At 30.5% G+C, this 13,437-nt stretch overlaps 3 protein-coding genes across 5 annotated transcripts; 1 reads left to right on the top strand and 2 right to left on the bottom strand.

Annotated features, from left to right (window-relative positions):
• Positions 1–374: 374 nt before the first annotated feature.
• On the bottom strand, positions 375–2,840 carry LOC123262847 (CLIP domain-containing serine protease 2-like). The gene is made up of 3 exons (XM_044725323.1): positions 2,655–2,840; positions 1,695–2,072; positions 375–1,615 (listed from the first exon to the last, which is right to left on the bottom strand). Exons 1-3 carry the CDS (start codon positions 2,725–2,727, stop codon positions 903–905), a joined length of 1,164 nt encoding a protein of 387 aa, XP_044581258.1. The 5' UTR covers positions 2,728–2,840; the 3' UTR covers positions 375–902.
• Positions 2,841–3,209: 369 nt separating this feature from the next.
• Positions 3,210–5,512, bottom strand: LOC123261064 (phenoloxidase-activating factor 1-like). Its single transcript, XM_044722541.1, has 3 exons — positions 5,408–5,512; positions 4,094–4,486; positions 3,210–4,016 (listed from the first exon to the last, which is right to left on the bottom strand). The coding sequence occupies exons 1-3, from the start codon at positions 5,475–5,477 to the stop codon at positions 3,274–3,276; spliced, it is 1,206 nt and encodes a 401-aa protein (XP_044578476.1). The 5' UTR covers positions 5,478–5,512; the 3' UTR covers positions 3,210–3,273.
• A 2,293-nt stretch (positions 5,513–7,805) lies between these two features.
• Positions 7,806–11,347, top strand: LOC123261041 (putative uncharacterized protein DDB_G0272516). 3 transcript variants are annotated; one of them, XM_044722529.1, is made up of 4 exons: positions 7,806–7,883; positions 8,612–8,708; positions 8,787–8,987; positions 9,065–11,347. In XM_044722529.1, exons 2-4 carry the CDS (start codon positions 8,616–8,618, stop codon positions 10,865–10,867), a joined length of 2,097 nt encoding a protein of 698 aa, XP_044578464.1. In that variant the 5' UTR covers positions 7,806–7,883; positions 8,612–8,615; the 3' UTR covers positions 10,868–11,347. The 3 variants fall into 3 exon arrangements, with proteins under 3 accessions (XP_044578464.1, XP_044578452.1, XP_044578455.1); XM_044722517.1 differs by lacking the exon at positions 7,806–7,883 and adding an exon at positions 8,059–8,111; XM_044722520.1 differs by lacking the exon at positions 7,806–7,883 and adding an exon at positions 8,240–8,387.
• The last annotated feature ends 2,090 nt before the right edge of the window (positions 11,348–13,437 follow it).

Genomic DNA, 13,437 nt, shown 5'->3' with positions numbered 1-13,437 from the left:
CCCCGGCATTCAAGGGGCTCATGACGTCACGGGACCCCAAGAACAACGCTAAGTGTTAGCAAAGGCTAACACCCTCAAGAGTCAAGGGGCACGAGGCAGACTTTCCTCAGCCTCTGAGATACACACATCTACGGGTTACTACACTTATCATATTTTCCTTTACTTAACGTATCGTATTATTGTAACCGCGGAGTACCATCTTGACATTAATACTTATACACGAACTTAATCTATTGAATCGTTTTACTGATAACTATATTCTACGGGATTGATTAATTATTGTGAAACTTTATTAACTTCATTCGAATATTGTAAAGAGTATATAGTTATAACTTGAATAAATTATTAAACTAAAGAAATAGATTGCTACATAATTAGCTTTTATTTGTATCACTTTTTATTAGATTTAGTGTTTTACAAAGTGGGATAAAATTTTATTCAATGTTAAAATGGCTGCGTTCAGGTTTACTAAGTTCTGAGCAGGGCTGACTTTATCTACCAAAAAAATTAATTTTAGACACACTTAAATAAATATACCTTGCATTGTTTTATTATAGATTAAAAAAAAAAAATAATATAGTTATTTTAAGTTGTTGCTACAAGATATGTTCAGATCTGCTCAGAACTTAGTAAACTTGAACGCAGCCAATATATCTATATACTCCATGTATATAATATACAAGATACAGATATACTGATAATACTAATTTTATTCTAGATAAAATTTTATCCTGAATTGCAAAACTGGCTCTCAAACATAATAAAAAGATAAAAAAAATAATAGAACATATTTAACTACTTATGATTTACGAGTTTAGATGGTTATTTTTATCGTCGTCAAATTAGGTCTTTTAATTATGATATCTTTAGACTGTTCATATAATAATAAAAAAAAGTCAACTTTAAGGTCTCATATTACGTAAAATCCAATCGGTGTAATGGGAAACTTTGGTATAAATTCCTGGCCAACCTTGCATACCACAAGGAGAGGGACCGAAAGAAACAATGCCAACGGTTGTCCATCTTCCAGTACCATCCATGCCCCTTTCAACAGACATGAGAGGGCCACCGGAATCACCTCTACATGAATCCTTTCCTCGCTGGCCACCAGCACAAATTTGATTTTCTGAAAGAGCTATTGCTGAATTTCCGTATCGTGCTAAACAGTCTTGGCGATCAGCGATAGGAACTGAGAGTTTTAACTTAAAGTCAGATTCGCTTCTGGTCTCCGTCTTTCCCCACCCAGCTACCCACAGACGTTGAGATAGACTTCCATTGTTTGGCAAACAAACAGGTTTAATATAGTCAGTAAACGTTACGGGTGTAGACAATCTTAGTAAAGCTATATCATTTTGTTGATCTCTAGCCGTTGGTCTATAGTCTTCATGAGCTATTTGCTCTTCTACTCCAATACTAACTACTGGTGGGGCGCAAATTTCAGTATTGCCTAAGTCTGGGATACAATCCGGATCTGTTGCTGTATTATATTCACCCAATCTGACTCCAAGAAGACGCCAACTTTTTGGTAAATCCTTTCCTTTTATGCAGTGGGCCGCAGTCAGAACGTATCGATTGCTAATCAATACTCCTCCGCATGCTGTTGTTCTTCCGTTTGCTAATTAGATAAAAAGTAAATTATTTGTTAATTTTTTTAATATATCCAATATAATTATTAAATTCAATAAAATACTTACGTTTTTGGTATTCTAACAGAGCCATCCATGGAAATTCGTCAATGTCTGTACGTTCACCTCCAAAAATCCTCACGGAAAGATCTCGTCCACAGTCCCGCGGAAGTAAGCTATTGCGTGAATTAATATTGCCACTATTGTTAGAGACATCGTAAAATTCTGTTGTAGCTGGGGGTTGTATTGGTGATAAGTTATTTAAAACACAACAAACTTTGGGATCTCGGCCTTCGAAACCACATTGAGCTGCTCTAAGGGTTTGGATATTTTCGGGAAATGTTGAAGATAGTTGTAGAAGCTCTATCATAGGTGGACATTGACGAATGTTTATACATCGGCCGACTTGATTGTTGTTCAAGTAACACCTATCGTCTTGCCAGTTTTCTGAAAAAATTTATTTATTAATGTTATTTTAGGAAAGTTCTCTTAAATTTTTATTTAGCAAATGATTATCATGTAAGTAAAATAATTTCTCTATTGAAAATAAAAATTACATTTTTTAGAAATTTACGACATAAATTATGAAAATTAACATTAATATCTATAATAAACAATAATTAATAAAATAAAATTACTGGAAGTATTTATTAGACATCATATGTTTATATAAATAAATTACTGATGACTTCATTGAATCTTTTTTTTTTATTTTATAAATATTCGTTGTAATATTATTAACTACATAAAATTTTAGTTGGATGAGTATCTTCTTAAGAAATTCTATAATCTTACTTGACCTCAGTTTACGGTCAACTTAAAACTAGTTTTTTGATTATAATAATTATCAATTCTAAAATTCTTATTCAAAATATTATAATTTGAAATTTAAATTTTTTGTTTACAGTTCATAATTTAAAGTAATTAATTATTCAGTTTTAATTCCTGACAAACCAATACAATAAATCATAGAAATAAAAAAAATAATATACATTAATATAAGATGATTTCTTAGAAAATGTAACTTACGTGCACTGGATGTATTGATAAACAAAAATATCGTCAAAACAAAAAATGTGTGAAGAAATGATTTTTCAATCATTTTATTTTTTTCTAATATATAATCTCTATTAAAATTTCTGTTATATTTTTTTGTAAATATTGAATTAATGATTTAAACGAGATGTTCAATGAGACATGCGAAAGTCGACTGTCAGAGTAGTAGTCATTGCGGGAGAAATATAGGAGCTGAAGCCAGGGTCAAACCGGTCTCCCACCATGATTCTGAGAAGTTCTTTAATAATATTAGGATTTCCCATTTATCCAATTTTTAAATTACATACCTTACACTTGACGATGCTTAGAATACACTCTTAAATTAATTTTTCACTTGAATAAGAGATTAATATGACGTTTAATTGTTATAATAACAATATTTTATGTTTTTTTATCCTCGTAGCTATTTAAAATTATTTTCTTAAGCATTTATTCGTTTATATTGATATTTTTTTTAGGATTGAATTAAAATTATTTTAAATCTACTGGATGTATAGTTAAAATAGTAATATTTATTGAAATGTTAAAATTTAAAAAAGATTGATAATTGACTGGTAATTTAATAAAACTATTGACAAATCTGTTTAAAAAATCATTTCCAATAATGAGCTCTCGGTTCGGGTCTTAATCTTCTCATTATCCAATTGATATAATCATCTATTTTGGTGTAAACCCCTGGCCAACCTGGTAAACCACAATTATCAGGACCAAAAGACACAACACCAACTGCAGTCCATTTTCCAGTTCCATCAGCGGTTCTTTCAACAGACATGAGAGGACCACCGGAATCACCTCTACATGAGTCTTTTCTTAACTGTCCGCCTGCACAAATTTGATTGTTTTTAATCGATATTGAAGATTTTCCATATCGCGCTTGACATTCTTCGTGATTGAAGGGAGAAATAGCAAGTTTTAGTTTAACATCAGAGCGAGATCCATTCTCAGTAGCACCCCATCCTGCTACCCATAGTTTTTGGGGAATATTTCCATTGTGTGGTAAACAAATTGGCTTGATGTAATCTGTAAATTCAACTGGTGAAGATAATCGAATTAAAGCTATGTCGTTTGTTCTATCTCTAGATTGTGATACTGATTTGTAATCCTCGTGTTGTATAATTTCTTCGATATCTATTTTTACTATTGATGGGGCGCAAATTTTACTGTTGTAACCATCACTAACACAATCGGGATTTGTTCTTCTATCATATTCACCAAATATTACTCTTTCAGGTCGCCAAGCTTTTAGATCTTCAGAATTGACGCAATGGGCTGCAGACAAAACATAGCGCTTACTTATTAACATTCCACTGCAGAGTGCCGATTTTCTTCCATCCGCTAAATAAATAAGAATACTATATAAGTAACTGATAAGTAAGTTATAATAATTAGTGTGATACTGTAGAAATACTTACGGTTGTCGTATTCTAATAAAGTTATCCACGGGAATTCATCAATACTAGCTCGTTCACCTCCGATAATCCTTACAGAAAGATCACGACCGCAATTAGAAGGAAGAAGTGGATCGCTAGGTTGGCGAAAAGACGGAGTGTTTGAATCAGGATTATATGATTCCGTCGTCGATATAACGTTTGTTTTTTTAGGTGTCCATAGTTGATTTTTAAGAGCACAGCAAACTTTAGGATATCGACCTTCGATACCACATTGTGAGTTACGAAGATTTCGTATAATTTCAGGAGTCTTGACCTGTATTTGCAAAAGATCCAAGACATCTGGACACCCGAGGATATTTATACATTCTCCTATTTGATAATCACTAGTAAAACAGCTATTTCCTGGCAAGTTTTCTGTAATGAAACATTTAAAAATTATATTTTTAGTGGACATTATTATATTAAAGAAATTTCTAAAATATATATGATTTTTAATGACTTAAGAGAAAAAAAGAGAATTTAGAAATATGATAGGGTGATTGGAAGTAGTTTTGATTGAATCGGTAAATTATTTTTAGTATAACTCAATGTCAAACTACATTAGCAGTTTATTAACCTTGAAAAAAACCCATATAATTTATATCTTTTAAGGAGATTTCAAACGTAAGATTTCATAACACCCAGTTCAAGATGGTAAAATTAATATCTATGTACTGATAGTACTGTTTTGTTTGATTTGTATAATTTTCGTAAAGTTATTGATATTTTTTTTGTATTTAAAATTAAAAAAAAAATATAATCTCTATTAGTTTTTTTTTTTTTTTATTTATTATTATTTAGAGTCGGTTTTAACTGCTGTGGTCATATCGCCGACTTTTAACTGTTGGGAGTGGTACGTTGGGTCTTTTTGGGTTGTGTAAATCTTAACCTACGCGGCAAGGGCCGAATATCAACCAAGTTGATTTCTAAGACCAGCTTGGGATTCGAACCCACGCCTGGCCGGTAAGTTAGTCCGAGTTCTCTATAGGCCATGCGCCTTAGACGACTCGGCTAACGTCACCGGTTTCTATTAGTTTATTTTATTTATCACAAGAAAAAAATTGAACCCGGAAACATCAGACAAAAAATCACTTAGATAATATGTTAAAATTACAATAACTCAAATTAATTATTAAGTCACAAAATGACTCTTTATAATCCCATAAAACTATTTCTGTCTAAAATGTGATTTTTTTATAAATTAATTATCATTAAAATGATGAAATTCATATGTAATTAAAATGTTTTATGGGTATATTTTTCTATAAATACATTTATATTTAAAATAAGACATACGTGCACAAGATTTTCTCATAAGTAAAAATATCAACAGATAATTAAATATACATATTAGTTTTCGATACATCTTTTTATTAGAAAATACTTATTTAATTTTTTATTTTTTTAAAAAAAAATTTTCAAATAATTTTGACAACGCGTTAGACAGCAAATGTGAACGTCGACTAATATGATCACAAAATTAGAAGAACATAAAAATGTAATACCTCGAGGTCAACTAGATTCCCACTCTGGAATCTCACACTGGAGATTTTAAAGAGTTATTTTAATTATTTTCTTTAAATTATTTCCATTACTGGTTTTGTCATTATTATTATTCCATAAACTTTTAGGCAATATGTTTCAGAAAACAACATATAGACTCCTATTCTTTCCCGCTTCACAGCATTATTTATATTTGTAAAAATGCTTGCCGTAAGATGGACGGCGTGGCTTAATGTATATAGAATAAGCGAAAGGAAATTTAGTATAGACCGGATAGCTCAAATGGTAGAGTAAGTAAGTCTTCGGAAGGTTCTGGGTTCGAATCCCAGTCCGAGCTATCTAATAATTTTTTCTCGTATATTCTATAAACTCACATTAAGATGATCCTCTCCACATTCCTTTCTCAATCCTTCCTACCAATATCCTGTTACGTGAATGTGGAACGCTTCACGTAATAATTACCGTAACTCCTATTCTTTCCCGCTTCACAGCATTATTTATATTTGTAAAAAATGTTACACGTAACATTTCTCTCTTCCATTCGCTCTTACACGTAAGAGCGTTTGTTTTTGTGAGTTTTTCTATTTTTTTATAATGATTGATGATAAATATACCCTTTATTCGCCTATATCAAAAGCTCATAATTCAAACCTAACGATCTGTTTTTACTTCATATTCAATAGTTAAAAAAATATTATTTTTAACTATTATTTTCTAATTATTAGTCGTACTTCATTCGATCAGAGAAGATTATTGACTTAAAATTATCAAAATAGAATTTCTTCTAAAAATATATTCTCAACTAACATGTCCTAAGCAAAGATTAATTACAACAAACTTAAAAGATAAAAATACTGATATTTTTTTTTCGAGTGGTAATCTTGATAAAGGGTCAGAAGTACCGTTTGTGGACACATACCGTTTTTGGACAATTGATGTCCAAATTACTGTATAAATAATTTATAAACGTAATAACATCATAAATTCTATTTGTATATGAATGTAAACATTTAAAAATTCTATGAAAATATTATTTTAACATTAAAATTTTCTGCACAATCATTGAATTTAAAAATGTCCAAAACCGGTGGATCTATTCTAGTATATATGACACTGTACTAGAGCAGAAAGTTCAAAATTCCCGCATAGCCCTTTTTATAAGTTCAAGAAATTAATGAGGTTTTTTTTACAAATTTTTACTCACAAACAAATTTAAGAACATAATATAATAAAACATAAATTTTTTCAAATTATAACATTATAAACCAAAAGTGTAAAATTTTTTAGCTATAAAAATGGGAACACTCTGTAATTCTTATTAACTAACAAAGTATAATTGTACTCCTGAAATATGAATAAAGGAAATTTTTAAAAGTAAAGTTTTATAAGTTGAAAATTTTTTGTGCGCATGTTTAATATCCGTCATCTTTTTCGGGCAGTTTTTACGTCTGTGAACAGTGTATATGTAAGTATGTGTACCTATTAAGTTGTCCGAAACTTTCGAATTGCCGCCTCAAAAACATGGCGAGTGAGCATGCGCTCTAACTTCCATTAAAAGGCCTATTGCGCGTAATAGTGAGTGTCCAACTGTTATGTGCGAAGCTTTGCTGTTGAATTGTTGGAACACTCGATGCTGCGCATAATGCCGCATTATGCGCTTTAGTGCTGTGATTGGAAAACTATCAATCTATTTACTACTACTACAAATATGTCGCCTACCCTGATAGCCAAGTTGGTCGCAACTTTCCGTCGATTTACTGCCGCAACTTGCCACCAAGTTGACGGCAAGTCTTGGAAATGAACTCGGTTGTTCACCAAGTTGACACCAAGTTGTCGGCAAAAATTGCTTTCGAAACTCTTTCGCACCAAATTGACGACAAGTTTCTCAAGAAATTTGGCGACATATTGCGGCAGTAGATTGGTCTTGTTTTTCTCAGAAACTTGTAGCCAACTTGACACCAACAGTTACAAATTCGGAAGTTGACCGCAAGTTGTCGCTAAATTGGTGGCAACTATCTGACACCAACTTGGTTGGTCTGAAACTGTGGCTATCAGGGATAGTTCATTGATAAAATTCAACGGAATTTTTTTATCAATTTTTATCAATCGTTTTTGCTCGGTAATGCAGTTAGCTGAGCAGAGTGATCGCGCTACTGGTAATTTCTGTACAAAATATTTATCTTTATTATTTGTCGTCGGTAAATGATGACAAAACCAAAAATAGGAGACCCCACATCAGTTATCTGTTCTACTATCGTGCCCCCTTAAGGTAAAACTATACTTAGTATTCTTTAGATTTCTCTAAAAAATAATAAACATATAGAAAAAGATTGAAGATTAAAAGAAAAAGAGATCTCGCTAAATATTTTCTACTAAAATAACAAAATTTACAACTTTTTTTAAAAGTTTATCTTCGCCGATCAACAATAATGTTTTTATTTGGGTCCACACCCGTTTAATTTTATTTTTTCTTCTGGTTACACTTAAATATTATTGTGTAAGTTTAACAACAAGATCCATTTTTATATGTATATATAGATATATAGATATACAGAACTTAATAATTGAATCAGTTGTATTGTCTTAATAATTTTTATCTGGAGGTCTTTTTTTGTACTAAACAAAATTAGTGGTTATGTTTATTGTTGTTTAAATCACCAAATACTGAACAATATTTTGTTTACAAAAATGACTAACAATTAACCACAACTTTTGATCATCCACTTACTTGTTGTTTCTACTATTCAACAATATTTTAATGTTTTATCTTATTGTAATTGTAAATTTATTTTTTTATTCAATGAAAATTAAAATGTTTGCATTTAATTAACAAATTTCTTTTATTATATATTGATTGATGATTGATAAAGTTCTCAAGAAAAAAATATTATTATTTAAAACTATCATTCTGTTGTTACTATTATGAGTTAATTGTTTGTTACTATTGAATTATTTTTTTATAATATTTAACATGTAATTACTATTGGATTTTTTTAGAACCATGACGGAAGGAAGTTCAAGAACAAAGCGTATGGGAACGAGATTTTTTAAAAATCCTCCTCAACCTCATATGTGCATACAAGATTTTTTAAGAGTAACTACTTTTTATTAATGTTGATTTTATTCCAAGTCAGTACTTACATCTAATGTTTTTATTTTTTTTTATGTCTAGGGGTCCGTGCATCCGTGCTATATAAATGTTTTATCATGGGATAAGATAGCTATGGCAAGTTGTCCTTTTGAACGTTTGCCACTCTATGGTGGTATGAAAATAAATCCACCAAGGACAGAAAAGCCAGAGGTTAATGTTTTTTTTGTGATGGCTAATCCAGAAGTTTTACGAAAAAAAGGCAAATATGCTCATGATCTGAAGGTAATTTTTTTATGTTTATTACTTTGAATTTCTTTTAATATATCTTTTTTAATATAAACTTGATAAATTTATTTTAGGAACAATCTATTTTGATAGAACTGCTACTTAATTTTATCGAGGCTATGAATAATGGAGTAGAATTTATGAGACAATACAAAATTCTAAATGATCGTGATATAACTGGTGAATTAAAAGAAATATGGATGGTTGTACAAAGTGATAAAGCGCGAGCACAAAGTGATCCAGTTAGTGAAGAAGTTAAAAGACCAGTTCCGCAATATCCACTATATTCTGAGCAAGAACAGCAACAACAGCAAAAAAAACAGCATCAGCAGCAACAATACCGACCTCCACCACCACAAACTCAGCATCAAATTCAGCAGATACATCAGACTCATAGTGAAGATTCTCATCAGCAAATTCAACCTCAACCGCCTCAATACCACTCAAACTACTCAATGCAAAGTCGTGGACCTGTAAAAACATCTGAAAATTATGATTTAGCTTACGTTCGTCAACCTCAAAATTTACCGATGCCTCAGAATGATCATATTTATCAACCTTGGTCTACGTCATTGCAATATGCTAATCGAGTTAGAAGAATGGAACAGAAAATCAGTTCACGAGAAGCTAGAGAGTTTTTAGCTTCTAATGTATCAGTTAATTCTTCACCTCAACAACATTCTATGTCATATCCAGCATCTCAGTATCAGTATCAACTCCCACGACAAATAGGACCAGCGTATAATGAACCCAAAGTTCAACCTAATGCAAGTGCTCTTACCTGCTCTACGATAACTACGTCTGGTGGTATAAATCCTGGCATTAGTCCCGGCTCTCAAATGCACTATGATCACTATTATTTACCTATGCGTTTACCGGAAAAAAACGTGTGTGTTAAAGTTCATCGAGTGCAGCAGCCGCAGCAACCGCAATTACAACTTGCAAATCCCATTCATATGGCTCCTGTTCCACCTTATGAACCAATCGATCCTTTTTATGACCCGCAAATGAATTCATCTTTTAATTGGAGATCTTATCCGTCTCAGAATCACACCACACTGCCGAAAAATAATAACAATAAACGACAATTTTCCCCTTCACATACCAGTAATAATGGGCCTAAAGAAAATTCCGAAAAAAGTAAAATGCCAATTAAAGTACTACAACGAGATAATTCAAACAATTCTAGTTCAAACGTTGATTCTATTAATTCTGAAATATCCATGGATAAATCTGATCAAGAATTTGACAATACAGCTAATAAAAAGAAAATTCAAGTTACAGATTTGGATGACGATGAATTACAAATTACACCAACTTGTGATAACTCTGAAGAAATACAGAATTTGGATGATATTCAAACTCAAAAAATAATACAAGAAAGCAGCTCTAAAAACCAAGTTAGAACAAAAATCTTGGTACCAAAAAGAAATAAGATATCTAATGACAGTAAATCGATATTAAAAAATGGTAACTCGGTTACGAATGATATTGAAATTGAACAGCCAAGTAATATAGAAAATACAGTGATTGAAGAAAAAAATCAGCAAATAAACATTTCTGAATCCGAGCGAAATGGTTTTAATAATGATAAACCAATAAAAAGTGATAGTAAAGTTTCTAAGGTAATAAATAATTGCAGTAGCGCAACGGTAATAAATGCCGGTACTTCTGAAGATAATAATGAACACTGCGAGTCTAAAGTTAATGGACAGGGTTACAATTTAAACAAAAGTGATGAACAGGTTTATCAAGTGTACACAATACTAAGAAAATCTGATGTCGCATCAACGCAGGATGGATTGACAAACGAAATAACTCAGATGGCGATTAAAGATTGCACGGAAACAAGTGAGATGGGTGCCGTGCCTTCGTGATAGTCTACGGTGGATGTAGTTTTAAGTTATATAATTAAGACAACTTTAAATGTAAATAGTTATATGGAGAGTTCAGTTGATAAGCAACTAAAAACAAATTAGGTTGATCAATTTAAAAGACAATGTAAGCATAAAATGTAGATAACTTTACTCAAATGTTCTTCCATATGAATTAAGGTAATGACGATTAATTTACAACTCAGAGTAAAGTAAAAAAATTTTTCGATCGTAAAGCACTCTCTGATGCTTCGCATCATGAGTCGTACAAAATCATAACAAAAAGAAAGTTTGAACAGCATTGAATAATATAAGGATGTAAGGATGTCATGTATAGAGTTTTTATAACCTGAAGTACTAAAATTGTACAACTTGATAGCGTATAGGCTGTGAAAACTTAAAAATTTTGGTGCATGTTTCTCTTATTTGTACGTAAAAAGAGATCTTGTGGTAAAATAGTAAACAAACAAACTTATGATAAAAAGAAAGTTTCTAAAAATAAGCGTGTAAAATAAAAAAGTAGTCTAATTAAAAAAAAAAAAGAATGAAACAAAAATAGACTCGTCTACAATTGAAAAATTTAATTATTTTAAAATTATTTTATCATCAGGTAACTTGTTTAATCTGAGTTAACGATAAGTATAATATTAAAGAAAGATCGTATTGTTAAGCAAAAGATGAAATGGGTGCTTCGAAGAAATTTTTAGCATAGTACTTTATTGCTTTATAAATTATTCGAAAACATATTCCCACATAATCAGCGATAATGGTCACTGTTCTAAATAGAATTTCAATAAAACTGCCTGTTTTTTATATTGATGATGATAATAATAATAATAATAATCATAATAAAAATAAAGATAAATATTAATAATAATAATGATAATAATAATAATAATAATATTAATAACAATAATAATAATTAAAATATTAATAACAATAATAATAATAATAAAAATATTAATATTAATATTAATGATTCAATAAACAAAATTAAGCCGAGATCTTCCCGGATGTCCAATTAATCGTAATGACATCCTAAAAAAATTTTTATTATTATTAAAATACGTAGTCATTGTCTTTTTATTAAGCAAAATGACAGCATAAATTTTAATGTACGATTTTATTAAAAATTCTTTTCAGAGTAGATTAATTTTTGAGATAGTTCCATCATAGAATAGCATAGTCAGAAGAACATTTACTATCAGAAATTCTAAATTTCGATGGACAAATATTCACACAGTTATCAAATATATTCGATTACGATGATTTGACAACGTTCCATATCTCAATTTTTTATTGAAATAACTTTTTTAAATATTATTTTAATCATTTAGTTATTAAGGGAAAATATTATAACTTAATAATCATGAGAAAATAAATTATTAATTATACGAATATTGAAATTACTCTTTATTTTTATGTATAATTCACTTTATTTTTATATTTTTATGATAAAAATTTTTTTTAAACATAGGGTTATTAAATAAATATGTCGAGTTAATAAAATCTCGAAATTATATAAAAAATAAAATACTAATTTATAAACAGTGACTTAGGAATTGACATTTCTGAAATTTGAAAATTCTTCATTGAGGTTTTTATTACGTTGTGGGAGCTACATATACCTGAAACAAAGTAAAAGATCAAGTTACGATGTCTCGTATAAAATGAATATAATAAAATATGGTCATGGAGTTATTGAATGGTAATATAGTGCTTTACCGAAAGTAATACCAGCACTAAGGTAAAAGACCCAGTTATTGACATTTAAAAATTTATGTATACATACATGCCAATCGGCATAACACATCTATTTTAACTAATATAGTATTCTTTAAATTATGGCTTGAAAATTATAACTGCCCTAGATGTGAAATATACTATTTTTGTCATTTCTGTTAAAATCAATCAAAACAAAGATCTATAAAAAAAAAATTCGAGCACTCTAAAGCTAAAACGGCGTAACTCAAGACATCCCTTTTAGCTTTTAGCTTTTAGAAAAGTAGTGCCTAAAGCTAAACGAGCACATAAAAAAAATTTTAATTTTTATAAAAAATTTTGATAAATAGCTTCACAAGACAAGTTAGATCCAAAAAACAGTCTAGTGCACAAAGCTCATTTATTACAAAAAGGAGCAAAATGAAAGCAATTGTTTTGTTTCGCAGTTAATCAGTTTCTAGATATAAGATTCATATGAATAAAATTTTTTTTTGCTCGACGGGCAGAAAGCGTCAACTTTCGGCCCGCTGCGCTAAACGAAGTTGCCCCTTTCTGCCTTCGTCAAGCAAAAAAATAGTATACACTCCACGGGAAGTAAATAAGAAAGCCTCAAATCACATGTTTGTTGACCTCGGCTTCGCCTCGGCCCTAGGTATGTAATATACTATTTTTCATATAACCTGCATTGAAAATGCGAGTTTCAATGCCTGTTGAGCCAACCGAAAGTAGACAATTTCAGACGAATGCGACTGTGCCGGGCAGGAATCAATTATTTCTTCCCGGCGGACAGAAAATGACGATTTTCTGCCCGTGCAATGAAGTTGCAGCTTTATTTTCAATCCTATCAATTG

Source organism: Cotesia glomerata, linkage group LG1, assembly GCF_020080835.1.
Source record: "Cotesia glomerata isolate CgM1 linkage group LG1, MPM_Cglom_v2.3, whole genome shotgun sequence".
Lineage (NCBI taxonomy): Eukaryota > Metazoa > Arthropoda > Insecta > Hymenoptera > Braconidae > Cotesia > Cotesia glomerata.
Note: the sequence above shows the minus strand (reverse complement) of the source record. Positions and strands in the feature narration are given on the sequence as shown.

Coding starts and splice junctions, on each gene's coding strand:
- LOC123262847 (XM_044725323.1), bottom strand. CDS start 2,727: ATGATTGAAAAATCATTTCTTCACACATTTTTTGTTTTGACGATATTT. Junction 2,073..2,654: donor TATCAATACATCCAGTGCAC/GTAAGTTACATT, acceptor AAATTTTTTCAG/AAAACTGGCAAGACGATAGG. Junction 1,616..1,694: donor TCTGTTAGAATACCAAAAAC/GTAAGTATTTTA, acceptor TTATCTAATTAG/CAAACGGAAGAACAACAGCA.
- LOC123261064 (XM_044722541.1), bottom strand. CDS start 5,477: ATGTATCGAAAACTAATATGTATATTTAATTATCTGTTGATATTTTTA. Junction 4,487..5,407: donor TATGAGAAAATCTTGTGCAC/GTATGTCTTATT, acceptor GTTTCATTACAG/AAAACTTGCCAGGAAATAGC. Junction 4,017..4,093: donor TTTATTAGAATACGACAACC/GTAAGTATTTCT, acceptor TTATTTATTTAG/CGGATGGAAGAAAATCGGCA.
- LOC123261041 (XM_044722529.1), top strand. CDS start 8,616: ATGACGGAAGGAAGTTCAAGAACAAAGCGTATGGGAACGAGATTTTTT. Junction 8,709..8,786: donor GCATACAAGATTTTTTAAGA/GTAACTACTTTT, acceptor TTTTATGTCTAG/GGGTCCGTGCATCCGTGCTA. Junction 8,988..9,064: donor AATATGCTCATGATCTGAAG/GTAATTTTTTTA, acceptor AATTTATTTTAG/GAACAATCTATTTTGATAGA.